Source organism: Phyllobates terribilis, unplaced genomic scaffold, assembly GCF_046119375.1.
Source record: "Phyllobates terribilis strain yellow unplaced genomic scaffold, ASM4611937v1 Scaffold_1__5_contigs__length_1240528914, whole genome shotgun sequence".
Taxonomy (NCBI): Eukaryota; Metazoa; Chordata; class Amphibia; order Anura; family Dendrobatidae; genus Phyllobates; species Phyllobates terribilis.
The window spans coordinates 865,028,754-865,054,848 of NW_027362761.1; the positions used below are offsets into that span (position 1 = coordinate 865,028,754).

The 26,095-nt window shown below is 42.5% G+C and overlaps 2 protein-coding genes across 2 annotated transcripts in view; one reads left to right on the plus strand and one right to left on the minus strand.

Annotated features, from left to right (window-relative positions):
- Nucleotides 1–15,881: 15,881 nt before the first annotated feature.
- LOC141159665 (uncharacterized) lies at nt 15,882–19,843 on the plus strand. The gene is made up of 2 exons (XM_073645482.1): nt 15,882–16,818; nt 19,815–19,843. The coding sequence occupies exons 1-2, from the start codon at nt 15,996–15,998 to the stop codon at nt 19,841–19,843; spliced, it is 852 nt and encodes a 283-aa protein (XP_073501583.1). The 5' UTR covers nt 15,882–15,995.
- Nucleotides 19,844–23,246: 3,403 nt separating this feature from the next.
- Nucleotides 23,247–26,095, minus strand: part of LOC141171755 (dehydrogenase/reductase SDR family member 6-like) — a 30,174-nt gene continuing 27,325 nt past the window's right edge. The window contains exons 8-10 of the mRNA XM_073655396.1: nt 24,471–24,529; nt 24,295–24,387; nt 23,247–23,755 (exon numbers count right to left, since the gene is read on the minus strand). Of these exons, the coding sequence (XP_073511497.1) occupies nt 23,702–23,755; nt 24,295–24,387; nt 24,471–24,529 (206 nt within the window). The 3' untranslated portion in view covers nt 23,247–23,701. The remainder of the gene's footprint in view (nt 23,756–24,294; nt 24,388–24,470; nt 24,530–26,095) is intronic.

The window sequence follows — 26,095 nt, forward strand, 5'->3', positions numbered from 1 at the left end:
AAGGAAACCATTGCCCAAAAAAAAAAGATGTGCACATGTTTTCCATGTTCCATCTCTAAGAACTCATTCCCTATTAAAAAAATATCTGAAATTGAAGGCTCACCTAATGGAAAATATTTAAAGTGATAATCTACTCCTGACAAAAACTCGAGTCACAGCCATTTCCCAGAGCTGAGAAGCCCCACTTTACCAATTGATCAAGGGATGCGCAAGACATTCAGATCTCAGGCTGCGATTGTCATGACCACCCTTCTTCCAAAGGCCCATATGTCTTACTTTACAGAGAATCTGTCACCAGGTTTTTACCCCCTAATCTAAGTGCAGCATAATATAGAGGCAGAGACCTGGATTCCATTCATTTGTTACCTATAGGGCTGCTTGCTGTATTTTTGATAAAATTACAGTTTTATCAGCGGAAGATTAGCACTACAGGACTAGTAAACCTGCTGCCATGTAGTCCTCTATATTTATAAACTCTGTATGACCAGAGACCACCCACACCACTGATTGGCAGCTTTTTTAGGGTTTCTGCCTCTACATCATGCTGCTCTCAGATGGTCGATTGACAGATTTCCTTTAAGGTGCATGACAAATTTTTAGCATATTTGACTATTGTACATCTGAATACAGATTATAATACAATTGTTAGCAAAAAGTACTGCACAGTATACTTTTTCTTTCCACAGGAGTGAATAGCAGACATATGCAAATGTAAAATGCCAAAAAAAGCAACTTCAAAAAAATAAAATAAATGCGGGTGAGGAAATCTGCTGTGATCATAATGCAAAAGCAAACAAACACAACACTCTGCGTGTGCTAAGATATAGGAAAACATTATTTACAAAGATTGTATAAAAACAGTTGACTTTTTCATGCACTATAAATGTGAGTCTCTTAGAGTGCATATTGATTTTATTGTGTATGTATAGAATAAAGCAGCCTCATACAGATGAATCCATATATAACTTGATTCACTTTTCTCTGAAATTTAGTGGGCTATGGGCAGCATGGTGTCTGAGTGGTTAGCTGGGGTCCTGGGTTCAAATCCCACCAAGGACAACATCTGCAAGGAGTTTGTATGTTCTGTGTAATTGTTGTATTTGTTTGGGGAATTGTCTGACTGTGGACGGGTTAAAGCTTGTTTATAAAAGAAAGGGATCTTGTGATTGGTCCAGTGATTAAGGGTCTTGTGATTTAAGTGTTTATACTGTAGTGGCCACATCTGTGCTTTGCTGGTTGGAGAACTACAAGTTCCTGGGAATCTAAGCGAGGCTGCTGAGCGAAGCAGGGGCTGCAATTTAAGTTCATAGTTAAACACAATATCATAGTTTAACACATAAGCATAGTTTGGTGTTTTTCTTACTAGTTTTCCATAGTTTTTTCTGCTTTTATCTGTACTGTTTATCCCCATTTAATATGTTCTCCATAGACAATGCTACCAGGTATGCGTCTTGTGAGATGTATGCATGCCTTGAACAGCCATTTGAGGGTGAATATGTCTGCGCTCAATGTCAGCATGTTAAATGTTTGGAAGCCCAGGTAATGGATCTAAATATGTAGCTTGCAACACTTAGGAGCATTGCAAACTTGGGAAGGAGTTTAGAGATCACTGAGCATGCTCTGGCTGGGGCCAGTGATATGGAGGAGGGTAGAGATTGGGAAGATCAGGACCCAGAAGTAGGTAGCTAGATATCAGTAAGTAGAAGTGTCAGGAAGCCCAGTCCTGATCTGGCACAACCTAGTAAATATGCCTGTTCGCTGATATTAGGACCAGGAATAGAATCGCTACAGCAGGACATTGCTCCTGGCAACCAGGAAAACGACTGCTGTAGTAGGGAGCGAAATAGGAGTACAGCAAAAGCCAAACAGATGTTGGTGGTAGGGGACTCTATTATTAGATAGACAGAAATTTTTGCAGGAAGGAAGGGTTTGGGTTCATGGAGAACTGTGCCAACTTCTCTGTTGACTAGAGGCTCAAAGGTAGGGCCGGGCAGAACCTCAATAGGGAGGGTGCAGCTGTGCTAGGGGAAAAATGGTCAGACGGATGGAGGAGCTTTTAAACTAGGATGTGGGGGGGTAGTTGTCCTAAAAAGGGGATAGATATGGTAGACAGAGTGAGTGAGACAGTAGGGGTTAAGGAGGATTTAGGGGACTGGTATATGCAAGAAAAGTAGGGAGGTGAGTAGGAGTAATAAATGTGCTAATAGTATTAAATGTCTGCTGGGGGAAACATGGTTAGACGGATGGAGGAGCTTTTAAACTAGGATCTCGGGGGAGAGAGGGTAGTTGTGCTAAAAAGGGGATAGATAGAGTAGACAGAGCGTGCGAGAGAAGGAGTTAATAAGGATTTGGGGGGGCTGGGATATGCAAGAAAAGTAGGGAGGTGAGTAGGAGTAATAAATGTGCTAATAGAATTAAAAGTCTGCTGGCAAATGCAAAAAGGCTTGCAAACAATATGAATGAATTGGAGACTCTTATGTCGGTCACAGAATACGATGTGGAGGGCATTACAGAAACCTCGCTTGACGAAAGCCTTGACTGGGTGACAAATGTAGAGGGTTACACTACAATTAGAAAGGACAGGAAAGACAAAAAATGTGGAGAGGTGTGTATTTTTGTTAAATACAACTTAAGACCTGTGCTCAGTAACGACATTAAGGGGAACTGCAACAATGTAGAGTCAGTATGGGTAAATGTACATGGGGATGGCAATAATGGAAAGCTGCTAATTGGAGTTTGCTACAAGCCTCCTAATATAGCTTAACAGGTAGAGGATGAAATGTTGCAGCAAATTAAAAAGGCAGCAAATAATAATAGGGTCCTTATTATGGGAGATTTTAACTATCAAGACATCCAATGGGACATAGAATATTCTGGTTGTGCAGCTGCAAGTTCTTATCTGCATTTCAAGGCAATTATCTCTCTCATCTGTAAGATGAACCAACTAGGGGAGGTAATTTGTTGGGACTGGTCCTGTCAAATTGACTAGATACAATTTCAGATCTATAGGTCCGGAAGCATTTGGGATGCAGTGACCATAATATGGTAAGTTCAATGGAATATTCAATAAAACATTTCAAAGCGTAAATGCAAAAACCTGGAACTTTAGGAAAGTGGATTTTAACAAATTAAGGGAAGTGCTTAATCATGTAGACTGGGACTATGTCATGATAACTGGGGCTTCTGAACATAAATAAGGCATGTTTAAGGATATACTACTAGAATCCCGTAGAAGACTTATATAACCTCTAGTAATAAAATGTCCAGGAATAAAAAGAAACCATTATGGATAAATAAGACAGTATAAAGTTTAATAAGATAAAAACAAAGGGCATTCAAAATCTTGAAGCATGAAAAAACAGAAATAGCATTTCAGGAGTATAAATATCTCAATAAGAAATGTAAAAAAGAAATCAAGCTAGCAAAGCTATCTACAGAGAAACAAATCTTCAGCGACATTAAAATAAATCACCCAAATTTTTAATAAATACATCAATGCCAAAAAGAAAAAAACAGATGGTATCGGCCCCTTAAAAGATAATAAAATAATTATAGAGGACAAAGAAAAGGCTGAGATATTAAACAGACACTTTTCATCCTTCTTCACCATTGGACTGACTGTTTCAGGGATCATTCAGCAAGGCAAAAAACAAATTCACCACCTGATATGACATAAGAAGAAGTACGCCTGCGTCTGAGCAAATTATACATTGATAAAATCCCAGGCCCAGATGGTATTCATCCAAGGATATTGAGGGAATTGAGCTCAGTAATTGACAGACCAATGTATCTCATATTCTTAGACTCTCTTGTAACAGGATTGGCACCACGGGATTGGAGGATGGCTCACGTGGTGCCAATATTTAAGAAAGGTAAGAAGGTGGATCCAGGCAACTACTGTCTAGTAAGTCTGACATCAGTAGTGTGCAAAGTTTTTTTAGGGCATTATAAGAGATGACCTGCAGAGATATATTGTAGAGAATAATATAATAACTTACAACCAGCACGGTTTCATGAAAGATAAGTCGTGTCTAACCAACATGTTGGGTTTCTATGAGGAGGCAAGTGCAAATCTGGATGTTGATAATGCAGCTGATGTGATTTATCTGGATTTTGCAAAGGCATTTGATACTGTACCACATAACAGCCTTGTACTGAAGCTACAGAAACAGGGATTAGGGGAATCTATATGCAGATGGGTAAGGAAATGGCTAAAACACAGGAAACAAAGAGTTGTAATAAATGGTACGTTCTTTAAATGGGATATAGTCAGCAGTGGGGTGCCGCAGGGATCTGTGCTAGGACCGATTCTTTTTAACTTCTTTATTAATGACCTTGTGGATGGGATTGAGAGTAAATTTCAAGTCTTTGCTGACGACACCAAACTATGTAGGATATTAAAATCTGACCTTGACATTACAATATTGCAAAACGATCTGGTTAAGTTGTCTGAATGGGCAAAACACTTGGCAGATGAGGTTTAATGTAGATAAATGTAGACCAAGGACGAAGTAATCCTGTTGCTGCATATACATTAAATGGGAGTATACTCGGGACTACAGAACAGAAGGACTTGGGTATTCTGGTTACAAGTAAGCTGAGCAGCAGTACTCTATGTCAAGCAGCAGCGGCAAAAGTAAACAAGATTTTAGGGTGTATAAAAAGAGAGATTAAAATCCCGCAAACCCAACGTATTGTTACCCCATTATAAATCCCTGGTGAGGCCATATCTGGAATATGGAATCTAGTTTTGGGCTCCAAATTTTACAAAGGATATTCAGAAGTTAGAATCAGTTCAAAGGTAGCAACCAGATTATTACAAGGGGTGGAAGGCCTCTCATGTGATGAGAGGTTGAAAAAGATGAGCTTGTTTATCTTAGAAAAAAGACGCCACAGAGGAGATCTCATTTATATGTATAAACACACTGCTCAGAAAAATAAAGGGAACACTAAAATACCACATCCTAGATATCACTGAATAAAATATTCCAGTTGCAAATCTTTATTCATTACATAGTGGAATGCAATGAGAACAATAAATCTAAAAATGATCAATGTAAATCAAAATGAAAATCCCATGAAGGTCTGGATTTGTAATAATACTTAAAATCAAAGTGGAAAATCAAATTACAGGCTAATCCATCTTTAGTGGAAATGCCTCAAAACAAGGAAATGATCCTCAGTATTGTGTGTGGCCTTCACGTGCCTCTATGACCTCTCTACAACGTCTGGGCATGCTACTGATGAGGTGGCCGATGGTCTCCTGAGGGATTTCCTCCCAGACCTGGATTAAAGTATGTCAACTTCTGGACAGTTTGTGGCACAACGTGGCAGATGGAACGAGACATGATGTTGCACATGTTCTCGTTTGGATTCAGGTCTGGGGAAAGGGCAGGCCATGCCAAAGCATCAATGCCTTCATCATGCAGGAACTGCTGACACACTTCAGCCACATGAGGTCTGGCATTGTCATGCATCAGAAGAAACCCAGGGCCCCCTGCACCTGCATATGGTCTCACATTGGGTTTGAGGATCTCATCCCGGTACCTAATGGCAGTCAGGGTACCTTTGGCTATTACATGGAGGACTGTGTGCCCCTCCAAAGAAATGCCTCCCCACACAATTACTGACTCACTGCCAAACGGGTCATGCTAGAGGATGTTGCAGGCAGCAGAATATTCACCACGGCATCTCCACACTCTGTCACATGTACTCAGTGTGAACCTGCTCTCATCCGTGAAGAGCACAGGGCGCCATTGTTGAATCTGACAATCTTGGTGTTCTCTGGCAAATGCCAATCACCCTGCACGGTGCTGGGCTATAAGCACCCACTTGTGGAGGTTGAGCCCTCATACCACCCTCATGAAGTCTGTTTCTGACAGTTTGAGCAGACACATGCACATTTGTGGCCTGCTGGAAGTCATTTTGCAGGGTTCTGGCACTGCTCCTCCTTGCACAAAGGAGGAGGTAGCGGTCCTGCTGCTGGGTTGTTGCCCCCCTACGGCCCCCTCCACGTCTCCTGGTGTATTGGCCTCTCTCCTGGTATCTGCTCCTCGATCTGGACACTGTGCTGACAGGCACAGCAATCCTTCTTGCCACAGCTTGCATTGATGGGCCATCCTGGATGAGCTGCATTTCCTGAGAAACTTCTGAGGATTGTACTGTAGACACAGCCTCATGCTACTGTACCTCTAAGGGTGAGAGCAATGGCATAATGCAAAAGTGACCAAAAGAACAGACAAAAAGGATTAGAACAGAGAAATGGTCTGTGGTCACCACGTGCAGAACCACTCCTTTATGGGGTTGTCTTGCTAATTGCCCATAATTTCTACCAGTTGTCTGTTCCATTTGCACAACAGCAGGAGATATTGATTCACAATCAGTGTTGCTTCATAACTGGACAGGTAGATTTCACAGAAGTGTTACATTGTGTTACATGTTCCCTTTATTTTTTTGAGCAGCGCATTTGTGTGGTCAATATAAAGGACTGGCACATGACTTATTCTTTCCAAAGACCATACTAAGGACCAGGGGGAACTCATTACGGGTGGAAGATTCCGATTCCGGCAGCTAAATAGAAAAGGGTTCTTTACAGTTAGAGCAGTCAGAATTTGGAATGCCGACCACCACAGGTAGTAATGGCAGACATTATAACAGCTTTTATACAAGGGTTGGATGATTTCCTCAGTAAATGTGGGTTATAATTAATTTAGTGACAAAATATACACTGCTCAAAAAAATAAAGGGAACACTTAAACAACAGAATATAACTCCAAGTAAATCAAACTTCTGTGAAATCAAAATGTCCACTTAGGAAGCAACACTGATTGACAATCAACTTCACATGCTGTTGTGCAAATGGAATAGACAATAGATGGAAATTCTTGGCAATTATCAAGACACCCTCAATAAAGGAGTGGTTCTGCAGGTGGGGACCACAGACCACATCTCAGTACCAATGCTTTCTGGCTGATGTTTTGGCCACTTTTGAATGTTGGTTGTGCTTTCACACTCGTGGTAGCATGAGATGGACTCTACAACCCACAGAAGTTGCTCAGGTAGTGCAGCTCATCCAGGATGGCACATCAATGCGAGCTGTGGCAAGAAGGTTTGCTGTGTCTGTCAGCACAGTGTCCAGAGGCTGGAGGCGCTACCAGGAGACATGAAGGGGGCCGTAGGAGGGCAACAACCCAGTAGCAGGACCGCTACCTCTACGTTTGTGCAAGGAGGAACAGGAGGAGCACTGCCAGAGCTCTACAAAATGACCTCCAGCAGGCCACAAATGTGCAGGTGTCTGAACAAACGGTTAGAAACCGACTCCCTGAGGGTGGTATGAGGGCCCGATGTCCACAGATGGGGGTTGTGCTCACAGCCCAACACCGTGCAGGACGCTTGGCATTTGCCACAGAACACCAGGATTGGCAAAGTCTCCACTGGCTCCCTGTGCTCTTCACAGATAAAAGCAGGTTCACACTGAGCACATGTGACAGAGTCTGGAGACGCCGTGGAGAGCGATCTGCTTCCTGCAACATCCTTCAGCATGACCGGATTGGCAGTGGGTCAGTAATGGTGTGGGGTGGCATTTCTTTGGAGGGCCGCACAGCCCTCCATGTGTTCACCAGACGTAGCCTGACTGCCATTAGGTACTGAGATGAGATCTTCAGACCCCTTGTGAGACCATATGTTGGTGCGGTTGGACCTGGGTTTCTCCTAATTCAGGACAATGCCAGACCTCATATGGCTGGAGTGTGTCAGCAGTTCCTGCAAGATGAAGGCATTGAAGCTATGGACTGGCCCGCCCGTTCCCCAGACCTGAATCCGATTGAGCACATCTGGGACATCATGTCTCGCTCCATCCACCAACGTCACGTTGCACCACAGACTGTCCAGGAGTTGGCGGATGCTTTAGTCCAGGTCTGGGAGGAGATACCACAGGAGACCATCCGCAACCTCATCAGGAGCATGCCCAGGCATTGTAGGGAGGTCATACAGGCACGTGGAGGCCACACACAAATACATTTTGACTTGTTTTAAGGATATTACATCAAAGTTGGATCAGCCTGTAGTGTGTTTTTCCACCTTAATTTTGGGGGTGACTCAAAATCCAGGCCTCCATTGGTTAATAAATCTGATTTCCATTGATGATTTTTATGTGATTTTGTTGTCCGCACATTCAACTTTGTACAGAACAAAGTATTCAATGAGAATATTTCATTCATTCAGATCTAGGATGTGTTATTTGAGTGTTCCCTTTATTTTTTTGAGCAGTGTATAATTGGTAGAGAAAGGTTGAACATGATGGACCCAGGTCTTTTTTCAACCTATGTAATTATGTATAAAATAAGAACACAAAATGCAACTTCGACGTCTGGCCTCACATGGCTCGAGTGACGCCTTTATTCCACGAGCCCTGCAGCCAGTCAGCGGCCACTTTCCTCTCACTTCCTTCGGACGTAACTGAAATCTTGAGGATGTCAAAGTGCAGCAGCAGCTCTCACTTCTTCCGGGTGCCAGTTAAATCCAAAGTAAGTGAGAGTGATGCGGCCGCTGATTGGGTGCAACGTTGATGTGCAATAAAAACGCCATGTGAGACCCGAAAGACCAGCCGCCAACCTTGCTGACAGAACCGGGGGTGAGTATAGGTTTTTATTTTATACGGAGTAATACAGCAATAGTTAAGGGGTTGTCCGAGTAGTGGACAACCCTTTTAAAAGTCAATGGATAAAAAAAAGTTCAGTAAAAAAAACAAAAAACAGATGAGAAGAAAAAAGGTTGAAAATCATGTCACACAGATGAAAAATGGTCCTTTTCAACCCGTTGTAATAATTCACATGGATGTGTAAATGTAGCATTAGGCCTACAAAATTGAGGAAGCTAGGTATTAGCTCTATTTTCCTTTAAGTTATAAGAGCCTTGAATATATGGGAGTAGTACACGATCAAATACAGTAGTACACAGTTTCAAATATATTTGGGGTATACTTTCACCTGAACTTTAAAGTGAATCTACCAGCTGCCAGGCTAACTCAGCCAGGTATGCTTGACTTTGAAATGCTGCAGCGCTTCAGAGAAAGTCATAGTTTAAAAGCTGAAAGCCAGAGACATGCCTGTCCAACTAGTCTACAATGTGGTCTTGGTCCACTGCCTTGGACTGACAGATATCAGGCTATACGCGCACATGGCAGTGACCAGTCAATCCAGATCAGCGGGTGGGGAGAACACGCCTGTCTGGCAGGGACTTTTAAAGTATGACACCTGGCTAAGTTAATACAGCTAGTATGTGATACAGCAGCCTGTATAAGCTGACAGGTTCTCTTTAAAATAACCAAAAAATATAATTTGTAAATGTAGTGAACATATGCAGTCACATCAATTCTGTACACTTGATCTTGATCTGTGATGTTTCTTTGGCACTCGAATCAGATAAATGAGATAGTCGTAGAAATTTCTGTCAAAATTTGACATGTGAATTATTTAACGTTCTTTGGCTCGAACACAAGCCATGGCGTCTTGATGGATGAACGCTCTGTAGGAAGATCGATCTTGTGTAAGCCTTGATGGGGCCACTCAGGGTCTTCTCTGCCGTTATCTTGATAGTTTGATACTATCGTGGTGCTCGTCTTCCTTTTCACCTTGTTCCTTCTATTCTTCCGACCATGATGTCCTTCTCCAGTGATTGCTCTCTTCTATGATGTGTCCAAAGTAGGCAAGTCATAGCTTAATGATCCTTGCTTCAAGTGACTTGTCTGGTTTGATTTGTTCGTCTTCCCACCCATGGTATTGATAACATCCTTCTCCAGCACATTTCGCAGGTGTCGATCCTTTTTCTGTCTTGTTTCTTTATCATCCAGGTTTCACATCCATGTTATCACAGCAAAGACCAAACTATGCACGAGCCGTATCTTCATCCCCAGTGAAATGTTCCTCGATTTGAAGACCTTGTCCAGTGACTTCATTGTTGATTTGCCCATAGCTCTTATCCTATGGACTTCCGGTGTCGTCGCTGTATCTTGAGTTATCATCGATCCGAGTAGGTTGAAGTCCTTTTCAGCGTGTCACGGTTGTACCTAAGCAATAAGGGACTCCAAAGGAGTTATTTAAAGGAAACATTCCCCTTACATCAAAGTTGGATCGTCTTCACTTTAATTTGAACAAGATGGTAACTGCTATCTTTTTTATTTTTATACCACTGGAAAAAGATTTAACGGTTGTTTTTTATTGGAAAGATGGAATTGGCCTATAGGAAAATATTCCTCATGTGTCGTATGAAGAATGGATCTCATGATTGTGCTCACATTTGTCACTAACTGTAAATAACCATACTTAGAAGCAGAAGTACATTTATAGATAAAGAGCAAGATTTTAACCATTTAGCACATTTTCTGAACCAGATCAGAGAAATTCATGCATTTGTAAACTTTGTTTTATTAACGATTCGACCTTAGGCCGGGTTCACATTGCGTTATTGCCACATGTTATTGGATCTGTCGGGGCATCTGTTTAAAGCCTTGCAAAATAAGATTAAAATGCAACGGGGCCATTGATGTTAATGAGGCTCATGAAGGTATTTGCGTTCTATCGAGTCTTTTTTTTTCTCCTAGTATGTGCCTTCTTGAGGTGGGCACAAAAGCGCAGTGGATCACACTTTTGTGCCTGCCGCAAGAAAACATTCTCTGCCGAAACAAAAACCAGGCAGAGCACAAAGTGACTTTGCCTCATTAAAATCAATAGCCATGTCAGGTATTGCTCCTGAATCCGGTTTTCCAGGCTTCATGCGTAATCTCACGCTTATTTTGGAAAAGAACTGTCTGAGAATTAATGATAACTTTCACATATTGAGTTAAATAATAACAAATGTATTAGTTATAAAGACACCACATGACAAAAATTGGAATGAAAAAACAAGACATTAAAAAACAAAGTAAAATGACAAAAAATAACAAATTTTTTTTTGCTTTTTAATTTGTCTTGTTTTTTTATTCCAATTTTTGTCATGTGGTGTCTTTATAACTAATACATTTGTTATTATTTAACTCAATATGTGAAAGTTATCATTAATTCCCAGATATTTCTTTTCAGTGTAGTGCTTTTTACTATTTGGGTTCGCTTTATTGCATCTTTTGTATATTTGGACTACAGTCTTCCTGCTATAGGTTTAATAATGTTTATTTTTACTTTGATTGAAACCATCAAAGCGTTTAGTTTTTTTTCAAATCTGCAGCATGTCAATTCTTTAAGCGTTTTTGCAGCATTTTTTACCCATTTAGATAAAGTAGAAAAAAATAGGCCTAAAACACATCAATAAATCCACGGATTTGACACACCAGTTTTTCTTGCAGAAAAATTTGCTGCAAATACTCAACATATGCACAATTTACACAGATTGGTTTTTGGCACAGAAAAATCTGCCCAAAGTGTTGGCAGGAAAACTGCAAAAAATATTCTTTTTTTTTACGCATTTTTATATGAGCTTATTTCGATTTATTTGAATGGGTAAAAAATGCTGAAAGAACTGACATGCTGCAAATGTGAAATAATGCTTTGATGGTTCAAAGCCGCACCGAAAAAACAAATTACATGTGTGTATTTTAGAAATCTCATTCATTTTGCTGGTACTGCAAAGTGCAGCATTTTTTACCCTTGAAAAACGAGTGGGAAAAAAATCAGCAGGTGAAAAAGCACATAGGTTGATTAACAGTTTCATGACCACCTGCAAAGAGGCAGGAGACCAAAAAAAAAACAAGGAAAAAAACTGCAAGGCCTCTAGCTCTACTATGTCTGAACCAACACTTAGGCAACGTTCAAACATTCAGTATTTTACATCAGTATTTAGGCTGGGTGCCCACGTAGCGTTTTACAAGCGTTTATGCTGCGGAATTTCCGCAGCATAAACGCTTGGGAAACGCTTGGTAATCCGCCCCCCATGGTCCCCAATGACAAGCCGCACTTTCAATGCCCATGTTGCGGATTTTTCCGCAGCGTTTATGCTGCGCTCAAAAATCCGCAGCATGTCCATTAATTTTGCGTACACGCAGCGTAATCGCCACCATTGACTTGCATTGGACCGCGTGACATCCGCATCACTGCATTTGCACATGTGGATATCACACGGTTCAATGTGCGGATGGTACCCAAGTCTGGAGGAGAGAAGACTCTCATCCAGACCTGGGTACCATAGAAACTGTAAAAAAAAGAATTTAAAATAAAAAATAAACCTTCTGATGTCTTCCCGGTGTTTTGTCTGCTCCGGGACGGTGTCTTGCAATGTTCGCGTTGATGTGAAGGACCTGCCATGACGTCACTGAGTCATGTGACCCATCACATGGCTCAATGACATCACCGCAGGTCCTTCACCCCCCCGCAAGCAGTGCAAGACACCGGACGGAGCAAACAAAACACCGGGAAGACATCAGAAGGGGAGTATAAACTTTATTTTCTTTATTTTTCACCATTCTTATTCTTTTTTTAACTAACTTGGTCACACTACTATAAATCCATGCCGGTTGCATGGATTTATATAGTGTGAACAAGTTGTCAAGCACTTTTCTAAGTGATGCTAAAATCGCTTGGAAAAGCGCTTGATAACCCGCATGCAGAAATGCATGCAAAAACGCTTCACAAACGCTTCTACCTGGCGTGAAAACCGCATTTAAAATCCGCATGCGTTTTTCCTGCCAGGGAGAAGCGTAAAAAATATGCAGAATTTCTGCATTGTGGGCACTTAGCCTTATAAGCCAAAATCAGGAGTGGAACATTCAGAGGAAACATATAATAAAAACATGTCACCACTTCTGTATTTATCACCCACTCCTGGTTTGGCTTACAAATACTGATGTAAAATACTGAACAAATACTGAACGTGGCCTTAAGGTGTGGGCTCGAAGCCTACTTCTGACAGGGTGCTATTACATTGTTCTGCTCTTTTGTCATGCCAAGTTCTTTTAGCACAATTCAGAAAATTACAAACATCTGAACATGGCCTAAACGCTCATGGAAATTTTTAGCACTGGTGAAATGTGCAGGGTTCATGGATTTTACAGAGTTTAGTCCAAAGACAAATCCAATAGCCACTACTCGGGTCCTCTATCCTGTATGTTATACTCAGGTTCTTCTCTTCTGAACTATCAGTAAGTAGAAGCAGGAGAAATAATAAAAAGAAAAAACCTCAGGATAAACAAAATCTGCAAGGCCTCTAACCCTACTACTTCTGAAACAACACTTAATGTGCTTAATAGTCTTCTTGTGATGTAATTCTTGGATTTTTCCCACTGGAGTGACCCTTGTTGTAACCACTGCCAGGTTCTAGAGATGGCACTCTTTGCGATCTGCAGCTCCTTTAAGGTTGCCATGTGAGTTTCACCAGCAACCCGATCATCCCACACCACATTAAATAATAAATATTGTTTAGATGGGCTCTAGTTTTTTTCTGCTATGTTGCACAGTCACCCCTGTTAGGCAGTTATAATATGTGTTCTTATGGTGCAGCTAGGTGCCTTTTGAAATGACCACCATTTAGAAGCTAGAAATACAAATTGCACCTGAGAGTCCAGGACGGAAACCAGAGAAGATATAATGTAGATTCAAGTGTAGGAAAACATTTTTCTGCTGTTTGGAATTTGACTACATTTTTCAGTCCAAGTGTATCATTATTTCCTTCTGGAACTAGTGACTATACTGAAGAGTGTTACTTTGAATTGTTTTTCAGGAAAATCAACACTTTACGCATGATGAAAATTGTAATAAAAGCAGTTGGAGAGAGAACTGCTCATCTTAGATCACTGATGCTTAAAAGCAAAGTGCAGAAATCCGGGATCAGACCAGGGACCTTTACATCTTTAGTCTAATGCTCTCCCAACTGAGCTATTTTGGCATGCTGCAAAGTCAAAGACACAGCGCTGCAAGACAACCTCAATGGCATTAATGGATTTTCATATGAAAATTCAGAAAGTTACAAACATCTGAACAAAGCCAAAACTCTTGTGGAGGTTTGTAGCACTTGTGAAATGTGCAGGGTGCATGGATATTATTAGATTTACTATAATTAATTTCAAGTGGATCCTACGGGCTCATACTCATTTGCGAGGAAAACGGACGAGTGCAATCCAATAAAAAAATCGGATTGCACTCTGACCAATGTTAAATCTATGAGTTACAGCTCATCTGCGATTTTTTTTCTCAGCTGAAATCGGACTAAGAAAAAAAAAAATCGCAGCATGCTGCGATTTGCCGCGTATATCGGAGGAGCCTTGCCAATAGAAGTCAATGGGTGCTAAAAAAAATTGGACGTTATACGGACCATCCATATGCCATCCGATTTTTATGGATACGTTATCATTCTGTAGCATAGAACTCTGTGAATGGTCCTGTAAATGATTGCAGAATAATAGTTGCAGAGAAAAAAAAAACGCATTGCATACGGATGTCATACAGATGCTAGGTGTGAAAAAAAGCATTGTCCTCTCATGAAAATCGCATGACACTTGCATGGCACTTGTCTGTTTTTTCGGTCCAGAAATCGGACCGTTTTTTTCCTCACATATGGGTATGAGCCCTTAGGCCACGGCCCCACTATCAGTATTTGGTCACATCATTGGGAGATTTAGATGGAAACCCCGATGTAAGTGCTCATCATAGAGTGCAGGATAAATGGGATCCTAAATGTTATGTAAAATGTTCCCAATAAAAGCTTCAACTCAATGCACAAAAAAGCAAGTCCCCACTCTCATATGGGGGACCATCCTACTGTATAAGATAGTCCACCCACACGGTATGATGGTCCCCCACAGCCCCAATACAGTATGATGATCCCACCAAAGCCCTCCACATAGTAAGATGGTTCCCCACAGCCCCCATATAGTATGATATTCCGTCACAGTTCCAATCAGGGATGTGGAGTCGGTAAGCGAAAGCTCTGACTCCACGACTCCGTCATACATGGATCATGTTTAAGTGATAAATTTACTGTAGCACAGATTCATCTCAGCTAAAACTCTAGACCCTTAGATCGGGAATAGGACAGACAATCTGGGGTAAATGGAGCATGTTTCATGGCTATCATATTATGTCCATTTTAAATATCAATGGAGTTTGAAATGTTGTGGTCTCTCAAGTTCTACTTAACTAATCCATGGATCAAATTATCAATGCTTTAACAGTTAGATAAACTATATGATAATATGCGGTCTGTAATTAAATTTGTCAAATGGTTTTTGGGGGTGTAATGGGTGGGGGGAGGGGGAACGGGTGGGTTTTGAAGGGCATTGTCAGTTGGGTGATGCCTCAATGTTATTTATGTGTAATGTTAAAAAAGTCTTTTAATAAAAAGTATCGGATTTAAAAAAAGGAATAGGACAGTTCATAACTTTCCCAAATTCTTATGAAAAAATATTCCCCACAAACTGCATTGAATTACTGTACCCAATTTATTATATATTTTAGGAGTCTGTGCATTTTATACCGACTCCACAGCCCTGGTTCCAATACAGTATGATATTTCCCCACAGCCCCTATGATGGTCCCCCACAGGCCACAAATTAGCTTGTTAGAATGCAGCATTCAAAAGTCAAATTCAGATTTGCATCTGATTCCAAAGTACAATGGGTGTGTACCCAATTACATGTAACTGACTTTTCCTCTGTGGTCTTGAAGGCATGCTGTAGATTTTCACTGAAATCCCTGTGCAGTGGAGATCTTATCTTCTGAGATCACATAAGCAAGATATATACACATGACTATCACATAAAATAATGAATAAGTAATAACACTATTTTGGTAGACTATTAGTCAGTTTTTCCTGAGCTCAGTGACAAAGTTGGTAGAGTTGCTATGATTTTTCAATACATTGCACTAAAAAAAAATCCTACACCTCTATCTCTCTCCGGCAGCAGCTTGTGTTCTCGTCGGACGCCGGTGACCGACCCGGACCAGAACTTTATATGAAATCTGGAAAAACTTGACGCTACATTCAATAGTTCCAGTCTGTGAACCTAAGTGGACATGGACAAGGACAGAAGACACATGACTAAAGACATATTAAAATTTACCTTGGAGATAATACTCTCCAGTCAGCAGATATATGATGGTACAACAAAGAAGTCCAGGAATCATTTGACCTCTAGCATTCACACCAACATGTCAGGAGGTTGGAGCAGGACCCAGCGTCTGATCTCACAACCTCAGTCTCACTTACTGTTGCATGAAAACAGCAATGATCAGAAGATTCTGGAACTCGCCAACAAGATCATTGAGCTGCTGAGCAGAGTGGCCCCAGACAATTTTCAAGATGAAGACGATTCTTCAATGGAGGATTGGGAAGATTTAGAAAGATGCAAGAATCGTAACATGGACGTCAAGATGGAAACTGGCCAAGGCTGCACATCACCTGATTTCACTGATACAGAAATATCAGGAGGGTCTCCTTCCCCTATTTCATCTCTGGATGATATGATTGACAACCATATTACCATAGGAACTGGAAAGTACGCATCTGATGTCCCAGATATTGTTGACAGTCCACAGAACACTATGGAGACACCAGCTGTATGTAAGGAACCATCTATCACCAAGACTAAAATGTATAAATTTGCCCAATACACATATTACTCACCTTCTCATGTTAAGGAGGAATCTGTTTTAGGTGGTGGAGGAAAAGCTTCAAATACTGGCCTCAACGTGCGCACCGATCAATCCGCTAATAAATATTTGCATACTAAGGAAGAGTCTATTTTGGATGCAGCAGAGAATCTTACCAGCTCAGAAATATGTACAGATCCCCAACAGTACACTGACACGTATGCACCTATACATAGTGTTCGTAAAGGTTTGTTTTCACCTCTATCTCTCTGTATCACACACTCATATCATGGAGGACATTATGTAACAGCAAGTGTAACTGTGAATATGGCTATGGGAAGAAAAATGAATTAGTCAGCGTCTTCAAAAATTGTATACACAGAGAAACTCGAAAAAGCTGGCACGCTTCATTTTACTCCTGTGATTCACATCTGGAGGGGAACCTAGACCTTTTGAACATTGCATTAGTATATACTACTGCTGGTACTGTTGAAAACTTTTGTAAGCTTTGGGATGACATACAACACTCAGGAAACCGTCTGAAATAAAAGGGCGGTACCTCTCCCTCGCTTCAGTTGATTACAGAGCAATGAGAGGACCTCCAGACAAATGTTAGGCACATAACCAAACACCTACATCACACACAAAGCACCCAACTAGTTAACACCTAAGGCGTGAGAAAATGGGGGGGGAAATACGGGTGCTGTCATGGGTTCTGGAAAAAACGGCTACCGGTAAATAACCTTGGTGTTTTCCTTTCACCCATGACAGCACACCTTGAGAGAATTTAGGAGAATGAAATCACCCTAGGGAGGGACCACCGCCTGAAGTACCCTTCTCCCAAAGCTGAGGTCAGCAGAGGAGGACAGATCCAATCTATAGTGCCTATAAAAGGTGGAAGATGCAGACCAAGTAGCGGCTTTACATATCTGATCGATGGACACCTCCGCTCTTTCTGCCCAGGAGGTTGCCACGACCCTGGTGGAGTGGGCTTTGATACCGACCGGGGCTGGAACTCCTGCAGAAATGTAGGCTAAACTGATGGCCTCCCTAAGCCACCTGGCAATAGAACCCTTTGACACCCCGTGACCTTTCCTATTCCCCTGGAAGGCTATAAACAGGGAACGATCCTTTCTCCATTGCTTATTTACGTCTATGTACTGTAATAAGGACTTCCTAACTTCTAAATTATGAAACTTAGACTCTCCCGGGTTTCTAGGATTACTACAAAAAGAAGGTAACACAATCTCTTGATTACAGTCAAATCTGGATACCACTTTAGTGAGGTACGCCGGGTCCGGGCGTTGGACAATTCTGTCATCATAAATCTGGGTGTAAGGAGGATTAACCGAAAGAGCCTGCAGGTCACTAACTCTGCGGGCTGATTTCAAGGCCACCAAAAGAATAGTTTTAAGGGTGAGTAATTTTGGAGAGATAACCTGCAGGGGTTCAAACGGGTCGCCAGAGAGGGCGTTCAGGACTAAATTCAGGTCCCAGGGAGGAATTCTAGGGGTTCGGACTGGTCTGGACCTAGCACAGGATCTAATAAACCTAGAAACCCATCTGTTTTTGGCTAAGTTACAATTATACAGTGCACCCAATGCAGATACCTGAACCTTAAGTGTTCCTGTAGCTAACCCCAAATCGTATCCTCTTTGTAGGAACTCCAGGATCTCCCTAACAGGAGGTTTATCTGACAAAGGGGTTTTAAGAAAATCCAGGAACTTAGCCCATAACAACAAAGATTTATGGTAGGATTTGGGTGATCTACTACGTAAGAGAGTGGAAACTACGGCCGGGGAAAACCGCTTACTACTTAATAAATACCTCTCCAATTCCAATGCCGCAAGGTGTTATCCCTCGGTCTGCGTGTGGAAAACTGGCCCCTGACTGAAAAAGTCCGGCCTGTCCGGCAGGATCCAGGGATCTGATATAGACATCAGTGGGAGCAGGGAAACCAAGGTCTCTTTGGCCAGAAGGGGGGCTATCAGAATTATTCTTGCCTGATCTTCCCGTACTTTCCTCACCACTGCAGGAATCATCACTATTGGGGGAAACGCATAAGCCGTCCTGAACCTCCACGGAATATGGAGGGCGTTTTCCGCATAAGGATCTTCTGACAGGTCTAGGGAGCAGAATCTCTCCACCTTTCTGTTGGCCTTGCGGGCGAACAGATCTATGTCTGGTAAACCCCAATCTGCTGAAAAACTACTGGGCTCAGGGCCCATTCCCCCTGGCTTAACGTATGGCGGCTCAGAAAGTCTGCTTTTGTATTCTCCACCCCCTTTATATGTAGCACACAGAGATGGGAGATTCTGTTCTGCTAGCTTTAGGATATTATTTGCCACTACCATAAGGGAGCGAGACCTCGGCCCTCCTGGTGATTTATATATGTCACGGTTGTCCAGTTGTCTGACCTGACTTGTACGTCGTGACCCTGAACATGGGGGAGAAGGCCTAACAGGGATCTCTTTACTGCCCAAAGCTCCTTTAGGTTGGATGATACTCCCTTCCCATGATCGGCCCGAACTGAGTGATCCGCCAGGTGTGACCCCCCCCAGCCGGAACCGCTTGCATCGGTTGTAATAAAGTCGACCGGTCTGGACCATTACATGCTCGAGGATACTCTTTTTCTGTCTGTCCACCAAGATAGGGAGTAGTGTTGAGAGCGTATGTTCTGTTAACCCTTTCGCCGAGTATGCTCGGGCGAGCACCGAGTAGTTACAGCTGCTCAGTGTTATGTTTAAATCACTCCCGTGTGCATGATTTGCAACTGTTTGACATCTTTATTACATGTGAGGAATGCAAAAGAAGCAATCATTCCTCACATAACACCGAGCAGCTTTAACTACTCTGTGCTCGCCCGAGCATACTCGGCGAAAGGGTTAACAGAACATACTCGCTCAACACTAATAGGGAGGCTAAAGTCTCTCGGGAAAGAACTAATTTTCTTTCTAAATGTCTGTTGAAGTATCTCTTTGCTGACAGGACCTCCCATTGCAGAAGTCTCATATGACCTTGGGCCCATGCGACTGCTGACAGACAGGATGTCATGGATCCCAGGAGTGACATCGCTTCCCTCAAGGACATTACCGGAATCCTGATGGCCCTTGTGGCCAAAATGATTATTTTGCATATTTTCTCCTCCATGAGAAATCAGGCCTGGAGTTGAGAATCCAGGGTTAGACCCAGAAAGACCTGAGCCCTTGAGGGGGATAACCTTGACTTTTGAAAATTTATCAGCCAACCTACTTGCTGTAAAAGTGTCGTGATCTCCAACACTTGAGCGGAACAGTGGCTCTCCTATTTCCCTACCACAAGAAAATCTTCTAGGTTGGGGACGATCACCACATTTCTGATCCGCAGAAAGGCTGTCACTTCTGCAATGAGCTTCGTGAATATCCTCGGAGCTACCGAGAGTCTGAATGGCATGGCCGTGAATTGGAAAGGTCTCAGTTCCCCTCGTATAAACAAGGCCACCCTCAAAAGTCCTTCAAATCGACTACCGCCATAAAGAAATTGAGGTGGAGGAGCTTTACTGCAGAGTTCACTGATTCCATCTTGAATGTCTGGTTCTCCACTAGCTGGTTTAGGCTCCTGAGGTTGATAATGGTCCTTAAGGACCCATTTGTTTATTTTAATCAGAAAAAGGGAGGAAGAATAAAATCCCCTTCCCTTTTGCGCCTCCGGAACCTCGAGAAGAACTTGGTTTTTCTATTAAGTCTAAATTTTCTGCCTCCAAAGCCAATTGCTCCTCTACTGACTTCCTCCAGGGGGTGATTGTGAAGGTACGGTGAGCGATCTGATGGAAGCGTAGCTTTAGGCCCTCCTTTACTATGTTTAGAACCCACGGACTCGAGGTGATGGCCTCCCAAGCTGGAACAAAATGGGACAGCCTTCCCCCTACCCTCAGTCTGATGTCATTGGGAGGACTTTCTAGCTGTGGCGGAGGGAGGCCCCCTAAACATACAGCCTTGGAGTCCCATCTCTTCTTATCAGCCGGCGGCCGACCCCGGTTAAAATTTTCTTCTCCGAAAATAAGATTTTTTCTTGTATCACCCAAGAAACCTGGAAAGTCTCTTTTCCTGTCGCCTACTTTTTCGAGCACATCGTCCAATTTTTGCCCAAAAAGGAATTTGCCATCGCGTGGGAGAGAGCATAACTTATGGTTCGATTGCAAGTCCCCCAGGCAGCCCTTGAGCCACAAGGCTCGCCTAGCTGCATTAGACAGGTTTGCCGATCTGGCCGATAGTCTGACCGAGTCTGCCGAAGAATCCGCCAAGAAGGCCGAAGCTGCCTGCATTAGGGGAAAATTATTCAGGATTTTATCCCTAGGAATTTTTCAGTCTCTAATCTAATCTTCCAAATGTTATAACCAGAGCATTAATGACCTGGCTACACAGGTGCATGCTACAGCTGGCTTAAGGCCCCCCGCTGATGCTTCCCACACATGACGCAGGAAGGAGTCTGCTTTCTTATCTAGAGCATTTCTAAGGACGCCCGAGTCCTCTAAAGGCAAGGAAGATTTTCCCAGAGGATCGTGCCACCGCGCCGCCCACTTTGGGAATTTTGTCCCAGGACTCCGAATCCTTATCTTCAAAGGGGTATTTCCTTTTACAGGATGAAGGTAACGCCCCTGATCTTTCAGGCTTCTTCCATTCCCAATCGATAAGGGCCTGGATCTTAGGGTTAACCGGGAATGTGCGCCTCTTTTTCTCCTCCAACCCGGCAAACATTATATCCTCTAAGGATTTAGTTACCCTTTCCTCATTCAACCCCATAGTGAACCAGATAGCTTTAACCAGCTTGTGGGTGTCCTCAATAGAAAAGCAGGCCCTACCACAGTCACTATCTGAAGAGGAAGAGGCCGAGAAATCACTAAGTGCCTGAGGCTCTGACTGAGAAGAAGAATCATAACTAGACGAGATTTCCTTACGGGATCTTCTCTTCTTCCTAAGCAACTCCTTTAGGGAACCCTGAATCTCAGAGTGGACCATAGACTTGAGATTACTGGCAAAATCCGGCGCACTTTCAGCAACAGTTCTTTCAATACAGGCTGAACATAGATCCTTTTGCCACTCTACAGGTAGGGGTATCTGGCACTAGGCACACATTCTGTGCTTCTTTTTGGAGCTACTTTTCACAGGCTCCTAGGGGTTAAGCACATAAGAAAAAAAAAACTATTAAAACCAGGTGACATTCACGAAGATCACTCACCCATGAAGTTACTGAAGGGTACCGGATTTGGAGGTTGTGGCGGGACATGAGAAGAAACCCTTCGGGATGGCACCGAGACGTCAAAAGACCTTGCTTCTGCGGCTACTGCTGCGGTTGCTCGAGCGACTGTGTCTGTGGGGCGTCAGTCTGCTTTTTCCGCTGACGCTGCCTGTTGTCTTTGCTGTTGCTGCTGAGATGGGGGTGTCAGCTGCTTCTGCTCCTGGCTGTCCTGGTCTGCCATTGCTTTCCAAGACTAAGGGGCGGGAGCAGCGCTGACCCTCCTGACCCAACGTTATATAGGGTCTGGTGCCATCGGGTCCCTCCACCAAGTTATGGGCCCTCCCCCCTCCTTATAACCGCAGGCCGAGGCTTCATTAACCGGCCAGCGAGCGTTCACAAGGCGCCGCCATCTTGTTTCCGGGACCCCCCCCCCCTCGGCGTCATACGGCACGCCCCTCCCAGCGTGCCCCGCGCCATGACGTCAGGGGCCGCGTTATTCCCAGAAGATGCCGCTCCAAGCATGCAGCCAGCGTGGAGCTCCTGATGGACGGCAGGGAGAGGGCGGCGCAGCGGTCTGCGGGGAGCTCTCCTCACCGCCTGAGCCCAAACATGGAAGCAGCATCCAGAGGTTGCGGACGGCGTCTCCGGTCCCTGAAGGCCGGCGCACAGGCCGGAGCCTGCTCTTCTGCAATCAGGACAGGGCCAGGTAAGAGGGACAACTTCTTTTCTTCTTTCTTTTTTCCTTTCCAAAAAACAGACAGGTTCCCATCAAGGACAGGAAACCAACTGAAGCGAGGGAGAGGTAATGCCCTTTTATTTCAGACGGTTTCCTGTCCTTGATGGGGTGGATCCCTCTCTCTAGGTGTGCGGTCATGGGTGAAGGGAAAAAATGGTATTTGTTTAATAAGATATTACAAAAGTTTCTTCAGTATACTATTAATTCATGGGAAAAAATTGTAAAACAATAATTGCTCTTTAATTGGGGAGTCTGTCCAAACTGACAAGAGAAGGAGGCAGGAACATGTAAAACAAGTGGGAAAATGGTGCACTGAGCCTCTTGGCCCCCGCAAGAGTGCTGCCAGCCCCCTAATCAACACATTTGATTAAACCTCAGATTCTGACCAACATACAAACAGTCAGCGATTAGATCACTAAGGCCACAGCCCCACTATCAGTATTTGGTCAGTGTTCGGTAAGTATTTTTTCTCAGGAGTGGAAGCCAAAACCAGGTGAGGAACAATCAGAAAAAAGGTATAATAGAAACAAGTCACCAATTCTGCATTTATTACCCACTCCTGGTTTTGGCTCCCACTCCTGAGAAAAAATACTGACCGAATACTGATAGTGGGGCCGTGGCCTTAAGATGTGATTTTTGTAGGAGCTACACCCCGTGCAAGGTTATGTGTTTTGCTTACACGGTCTGTTAGGGCTGACAGACTCTCTTTAAGGAGAAGGAAATAAATCAAACGCAAAATTGTTTTATTTTGTCTGTAATGACATTACATTATTTGGTCTTGTTACATTATTTCTGTAAAATAATATTATTAAACTTCCAGTAATTTGTCTACTTTTGTTTTAATTGAAATGAACAATCAGTCACTGAACGAAGCAGTAAACGCTATGTGAACACAGCTTTAGTCCAAGGATTTAGATCCTTTATACACCTGCAAAAAAATGTCACCTCATGGCCCATATTCAGATTTATACTGTGATTGGAGCTTTTCACCAATACTGTAAAAGCTAATCCAAGTAAAAAAAAAAAAAAAAAATCATCATTTGCGAAACATAAGCAGCGACATCAAAACTATTTGGGCATCGTGAAAAGTGACCCTGTGCAAAACCATCTGTTGTGCTTGATTTCCATTGATTATTGGTGAAGTGGTTCATCTGTCAGCAAATGTAAGTCACCCGATTTACAGACTCCAGCCACCATCGATGATGTGCGCGTTACCAGTAACATAAGCAGACTATAAAGACAAGGGAAAAATTAGATGAGAAGAATTATCTAATGGGTGACTGCAAAACATAGGAAACATTTGTATTTTTTACAGCACTACTTAAAAATACATTCACATTTTTCAGAATTCTGGTGAAGTCAAGGATGAGGGATCGGCATACACTCAAATGCATATAACATACAATCCAGTGTCGCATCCATATACTACTTTAAAACAACGTAGCTCCAATACCCCCAGAAATAGTCCATTCCCCCCTCCAGTACTAGGGCAGAGCCATGCTTTCCCCAAGAAACAGCTGTCTCTATGTCCCTCAAAACCAGCAAAGTCCTACAGGACGCAGATGTAACAGAGATGTAGCCCAGTATTCCCAGTGCTAGAGACTGGTATTCACCACCTCTCCTACTGCCCATTCTTGACACAAGCTGGAATTAGCATAATTACTGAACATGGTGGGGGAGATGAGGCCATACGAATAACAGGATTTCAACTGATTTTCATGATAAAATGACTATAAACTGTAGGTCTGGAGACATCACTAGACAACTTACTTCATCAGATGCCAGGTACACACACAGATGGGCAACTTCTTCTGCTGTGGCCATTCTGCCAGTCTTTTGTCTTGCAAGGAAGTCCTTTAAAGCCTAGACAAATCACAGGAAAATAATAAAATACCCGTAAATACAATCAATTCAGTGAGAAATAATTGCATATTCCACATTCGTACCTGTTCAGGGTTCGGCCTGGCTTGGATCCTTTCTCTCAATGATGGTGTATCCACAGTTCCTAAAGATAACTTATATTTTACAACATGTTCGAACCATGTTAGTGTAATGCCGGCAAGAGAAATAAAAAGAAAACTGCCGTATTAGCCACTATTAGTTTATAGAAATTACAGATTACTGTAAGGTAATGTAAAGAAAAAGGATTTATGGAAACTAAACAATAAGTACTAGCTGTTAAAGTGATTGGTGGATTGTTTTTTTTATAGACGCTTCAGTTGATGTACACTTCTCATATCCGCCCCTATAAATTATATTTGCCCCCATAAATAAGAAGTGAAAACAGAGCATTTCATTTCAAAACAGGAAGTATTGGGGATGTCCAATTTGTACCCACTAAATGCCATTTATAGACATCCATCAGTGTTATATATATAAAACGTAATTTTTACATGGGTTGTGTCAAGCAAGGTATTTATGGCCTAGCTGTAGAGTATGCCATTAATGTCTGATAGGTACATATCCGATCACCAGTGAGGGGAGAGATGTCGGATGCTCCGTCTCTTTCCATTAACTGCTATGGGCATTCCAAATAATTATTTATTTTACTTGCTTATACAACCCCTGGCAAAAATTATGGAATCACCGGGGTCGGAGGATGTTCATTTAGTTGTTTAATGTTGTTGAAAAAAAGCAGATCACAGACATGGCACAAAACTAAACTAATTTCAAATGGCAACTTTATGGCTTTAAGAAACACTAAAAGAAAAATCAAGAAAAAAAATGTGGTATTCAGTAAGGGTAATTTTTTTTCAGACCAAGCTGAAGGAAAAAATTATGGAATCACTGAATTCTGAGGAAAAAAATATGGAATCATGAAAATCAAACACAAAAGAACACTCCAATAAATCACTAGTATTTTGTTGCACCACCTCTGTCTTTAATAACAGCTTGCAGTCTCTGAGGCATGGACTTAATGAGTGACAAATAGTACTCGTCATCAATCTGGCTCCAACTTTCTCTGATTGCTGTTGCCAGATCAGCTTTGCAGGTTGGAGCCTTGTCATAGACCATTTTCTTCAACTTCCACCAAAGATTTTCAATTGGATTGAGATCCGGACTATTTGCAGGCCATGACATTGACCTTGTGTGTCTTCTTTCAAGGAATGTTTTCACAGTTTTTGCTCTATGGCAGGATGCATTATCATCTTGAAAAATGATGTCATCATCCCCAAACATCCTTTCAATTGATGGGATAAGAAAGCTGTCCAAAATATCAATGTAAACTTGGGCATTTATTGAAGATGTAATGACAGCCATCTCCCCAGTGCCTTTACCTGACATGCAGCCCCACATCATCAATGACTGTGCAAATTTGCATGTTCTCTTCATGCAGTCATCTTTATAAATCTCATTGGAACAGCACCAAACAAAAGTTCCAGCATCATCACCTTGCCCAATGCAGATTCGCGATTCATCACTGAATATGACTTTCATCCAGTCATCCACAGTCCACGATTGCTTTTCCTTAGCCCATTGTAACCTTGTTTTTTTTCTATTTAGGTATTAATGATGGCTTATGTTTAGCTTTTCTGTATGTAAATCCCATTTCCTTTAGGCGGTTTCTTAC

Excerpts from the sequence above, each read along its gene's own strand:
- LOC141159665 (XM_073645482.1), top strand. The coding sequence starts at position 15,996 with ATGGACAAGGACAGAAGACACATGACTAAAGACATATTAAAATTTACC. Across the intron at positions 16,819-19,814 it reads TATACATAGTGTTCGTAAAG|CCAACCTACTTGCTGTAAAA; the intron begins GTTTGTTTTCAC and ends AAAATTTATCAG.